Source organism: Salvia miltiorrhiza, chromosome 2, assembly GCF_028751815.1.
Source record: "Salvia miltiorrhiza cultivar Shanhuang (shh) chromosome 2, IMPLAD_Smil_shh, whole genome shotgun sequence".
Classification (NCBI taxonomy): Eukaryota; Viridiplantae; Streptophyta; class Magnoliopsida; order Lamiales; family Lamiaceae; genus Salvia; species Salvia miltiorrhiza.
Genome location: NC_080388.1, coordinates 67,778,290 through 67,783,038, shown reverse-complemented (window position 1 = coordinate 67,783,038; position 4,749 = coordinate 67,778,290). Strand labels below are relative to the sequence as shown.

The window sequence follows — 4,749 nt, the reverse complement described above, 5'->3', positions numbered from 1 at the left end:
GCGGACACATGATTTTTTCGGTCGGACACATGTCTGACCGATAAAATCATGTGTCCGGCCGTCAAAATCATGTGTCCGGCCGGTGAAAACATGTGTCCGGCCGGCCGGACACATGATCTAGCCACCCACCGATCATATGTACTCTTGACTGATAGTTGTCAAATCGTTGACTTTTATGACCGATGGCTGTCAAATCGGTCAAATGTGTAAGACTTTCACAAAAAACCAAGCAAACCCATCAACATCAAAGGGTAAATTAGGCACTTCACATATTTAGGGCATAGAATGCTTTGTATGATAAGAGAGGACTTTTTTCAAAAAACACATAAGGGATGGGGCATTTTTGCCCATTAACACACTACATAATGTGTGTATGTGGCGAGTTAGAAGAGTGACACGTCACTACAAAAAAATGCACGATTACCGACGGCAGAATGTCGTCGGTAATAAGGCACGGCCGCCGGTGAAAGACGCTACTGACGGCGGCGCCGCCGGCAATTTGCCGTCACTAACCGGCTCGTCGGTAACGTCGTCGGTACTTAGAATTTGTCGTCGGTAATTAGCGGCGGCAAAATGCCGTCGGTAATTTTGGCCGGACGGCGGTGGTGCTATCGCCGGATGCCACCGGTGGTGGTGATTAGCGGCGGCCGCTTGCCGCCGGTAATTAGCGACGGCAACGCCGTCGGTAATAAATAATATATATTTAAATTAACATATATTTAAATTAGCGACGGCGCAACCGCCACTAATTAGCGGCGGTTGTTTTGCCGTCGGTAATGCGCCGGTAATAGGCAAAAGGCGGGTCGCCATTTTTGCCGCCGCCGTGCCATCGGTAATTACTGGCGGCTGAGCCGCCGTCGCCATTTTTCGTCGCTATTTACGCATTTTTTTATAGTGCGTGACAGATGCATTCCAAGGGATTCCAAGGCAAAATACACATATGGGTGAAATAGGAATAAAAATTTGGGAAATTAATTTATATATATATATATATATATATATATATAATATAGGGGAGGACTAGAATAAAAACACTCTTAAGTGTATAAAATATAAATGATTTTCAGCCCTTAGATCATCAAGATCTACGGCTGATTCATAATCCTGTTGGATGAATTCGTGGTCCTGAGTTCGAATCCCAAAGGTAACAAAAATTTATTTTTCGCAATTCGTAACTCTGTTGGATAAATTCATACGTGTTCTACATAAAATTCGTACATTAAGAAACGTTTATATTTTATACACTTAAGAGTGTTTTTATTTTAGCCCTCCCCAATATATATATATATATAACTCTGTTGGATAAATTCATACGTGTTCTACATAAAATTCGTACATTAAGAAACGTTTATATTTTATACACTTAAGAGTATTTATATATATATATATATATATATTAAAGGTAAACACAAATATGCACATCGTTGGAGGGAAATATGCATAGAAAAGTATCAGTATATGAATTAATCATCTGGAAAAGTAAGATCCGTCAAGTGACCAACGACGAAAGCTACCCGACGGTGTCGCATAATAACATGCATATAGTTGAACACGAATATGCATGAAGGAAACATAAATATACATAACATTACACACAAATATGCATAGCATTATTCAACTATATGTATAACTATGACAGCGAGGAGCATCAGCGAAAGGCACCAAAGGGTTTACATCGAATTTTTGGCGACGTTTCACTTTCAGTCGAGACTGACTAACCGTATCTATAATTATCCTTAAACTTTCGTGTTTTTTTGTGTAAATTATAAATTTTAAACTCTTAATATTGACACATGTCAATCACTAACCAATATATAATATAAGACGTTACATTAAAATGCAATAGAAGATCTGAATAACATGCACATTTTTTTTGTATTGCTCGAATTTGAATATCATTTATACTTTCATTTTAATAAATTTTATCTTTGACTTTAAAAACAAAAAAACAAAAAAAATATATAGTGATGAGGATGGAATCCGGGATTCCCGTCCCTCTAAAGAAAAGGCTTACTTATTCTTTATCCACAATAAATACAAAAGTAGAAATCTTTTCTTCCTCTTTTAAGTTTTCCATTTTCTTTCTTGTTTTTGGGTTCGATTCATGTCGATTATTAAATGATTATTGAGTTGAGAGCTGGTTGTGACGACCAGTAAATGATTATTAGGCATTTGTGGACCAGATTTGCCTTACGAAAACAAGCACACACAAGGCATGAGAAGCACCACAATTCCTAGCATCTTCAAAATGAGCTGCCATGAACCAAAAACACACACATATCTGTAAGGAGGCCCAAACACGCCCCTAAATCAACATTTGAAAAACGTTATGTACATAAATGTTGAGACCGTAGAAGATTGCATGGACTAAGCTCACACAAAATTGGGTAACAACGTATTCACAAATGGGGCAGGGGGTGGCGAAAATGACGAAACTAACCCTGGCAAGAACAGGTCTCCCCTTGCCAACTCCAAACTATGTCTTTCAAGGCCGGCCTCACATCCTCCTCGCAGAACTTCCGGTACTCCAAGGTGTCTCCGGCCGACTTCGAGAACTCCACCACCGCCACCTCCGGCGCCACCTCGAACACCTCCGCCGTCACCGACAGCCTCCCCTTCCTTCCCTCCGCCGCACCCTGCATCCGCACCTTGTAGTCCTTGCTCAATACCAGCGTGAAATTCAGCTTATTCGCCAGCGACTCCAGCTTCGCCACCACCACCGCCGCCGAGCACCGCGACGTGAAGAGCGATCCCGATCTCCTCCCTTTCTCGAACAGATTCGACAGGTCGAACCCCGACGACATCGACGATATGAACTCGAACGCATTGTAGAACGGCGGCGAGGATTTAGATCTCTTCAGCTCTTTCTCCTCGATCGGCTCTTGATTAGACGGTTCCTTCACCGAAAACGCGACCGGCCTCGTGAATCCTTTACGGAACCACGGTACTCTCATGATCGCCTCGATCGTAATCCGCTTCTCCGGATTCGCCACCAGCAGCCGCGAGATCAGCCGCTTCGCCTCGTGCGAGATCCACGGCGGAATCGAGAACTCCGCCTTGAAAATCTTCGTGTACATCTTCATCACGTTTTCATCCTGAAACGGCAGGAATCCGGCGAGGAGCACGTAGAGGATGACGCCGCACGACCAGATATCCGCCATGGCGCCGTCGTAACCCTTCTTCCGCAGCACCTCCGGCGCCACGTAGGCCGGCGTGCCGCACTGCGTGTGGAGGAGGCCGTCGTTTCGGTGGTGCTCCGGCAGGGCGGAGAGACCGAAGTCGGAAACCTTGAGGTTGCCGTCCTCGTCGAGGAGGAGGTTCTCCGGCTTGAGGTCGCGGTGCGAGACGCCGCGGCTGTGGCAGAAATCGATGGCGCTGACGAGCTGCTGGAAATACTTTCTGGCGGCGTCCTCCTTGAGCTTCCCCCTGGCCACCTTGGCGAAGAGCTCGCCGCCTTTGACGTACTCCATCACGAAGAAGATCTTCTGCTTCGTGGCCATCACCTCCTTTATCTCCACCACGTTGGGGTGGCGGACCAGCCGCATCACCGAGATCTCGCGCGTGATTTGCTCCATTAGCCCTTCCTGCTTCACCTGATCCTTGCTAATCACTTTGATGGCCACGCTCTCCGATGTCTTCAGGTCGCGGCCGTGGTACACCTTCGCGAACGTGCCTTTGCCGAGGAGGCGCCCCATTTCGTATTTGCCGAAGATGATGTTGCGGCCGCCGCATGTTTGGTGGTCTTCCATGGATGGAGAATTGAGACTTTCCTAATTAGGTCCGAGTATTGAGTGAATTGGGCAATCAATTTGAAGGTGGTAGAAGAGAGAAAGGGCCCAATATATTGCCCATACGTCTAATTTGAGACGGCGGCGGTGGCGGTAGCGGTGGTGGAATGGCGTTTTAGTGTGGTTGCGCAGTAGAGATTTATTTTTGTTTTGTTTTTGCTCTCTTGGGAGAGAGAGGGAGAGGTGGTTTGGGCTGCTACAAGTTATAGTGGTATTGTGAAAGGGAAATGGGCCACCTGCAGCATTATTTCATTTTTTATTCTCTTAATTAATCATGAATTCTATATATTATGTGTATTTAAATATTTCTCTAAATACTCATTAATCTCCACGGCTCCCTCTTCTTCTGCTTAAAAAAAAATGAGAAAACAAAAGAAGCATTAGTTGGCAGAATTTATAAATAATTTAAACACCGATATATAGAGAATCCCATTGAAATTATGAAAATTTATCTTCTATTCGAAATTTTGAATCAAACCTTCCTCTTTTTGTATTTCAATATTACAAAAAGATTAAGAAATTACAAAAAGGTTTTAAAAGATAAGTCCAATTAGCACAAAATTCAAAATTGAGATTTAAATAGCGTATATAATATTATCATCTATATATAGTTAATAAATTAATGATGAAAATATAAGATACATGTGATAAATTGTTAGCCGTTGTTATAAAATATAATAGTAATGTTTAATAGAAAATGAAAAAGATATTGTAGTAGTGGAGTCGGGTGTTGTAGTGTTGTGATTGGAATACATGGTTTTGTCTGATACATGGGGAGCGGCAGAACCCATAGAGTGAGAAATATCAAATATCTGCACACAAAATATTAAATTGTTTTGTTTTGGAGTTAATTATGATAGTGTGAACATTGTAACGGTCGCATAATGTGGCTTTAAATCCAACGAATCTACAAAAAAAAGTTGTACTTGATTATTTTCACGACCTAAAGTGTGGTTTATGA

The 4,749-nt window shown here is 42.8% G+C and overlaps 1 protein-coding gene across 1 annotated transcript; it reads right to left on the bottom strand.

Moving 5' to 3' along the window:
• Nucleotides 1-2,278: 2,278 nt before the first annotated feature.
• On the bottom strand, nucleotides 2,279-4,114 carry LOC131008513 (CBL-interacting serine/threonine-protein kinase 5-like). The gene has a single exon (XM_057935384.1). The coding sequence runs from the start codon at nucleotides 3,747-3,749 to the stop codon at nucleotides 2,436-2,438; it is 1,314 nt and encodes a 437-aa protein (XP_057791367.1). The 5' UTR covers nucleotides 3,750-4,114; the 3' UTR covers nucleotides 2,279-2,435.
• Between the last annotated feature and the right edge of the window lie 635 nt (nucleotides 4,115-4,749).

What these genes read in the sequence shown, in the direction of transcription:
- LOC131008513 (XM_057935384.1), bottom strand. Translation starts at nt 3,749, where the DNA reads ATGGAAGACCACCAAACATGCGGCGGCCGCAACATCATCTTCGGCAAA.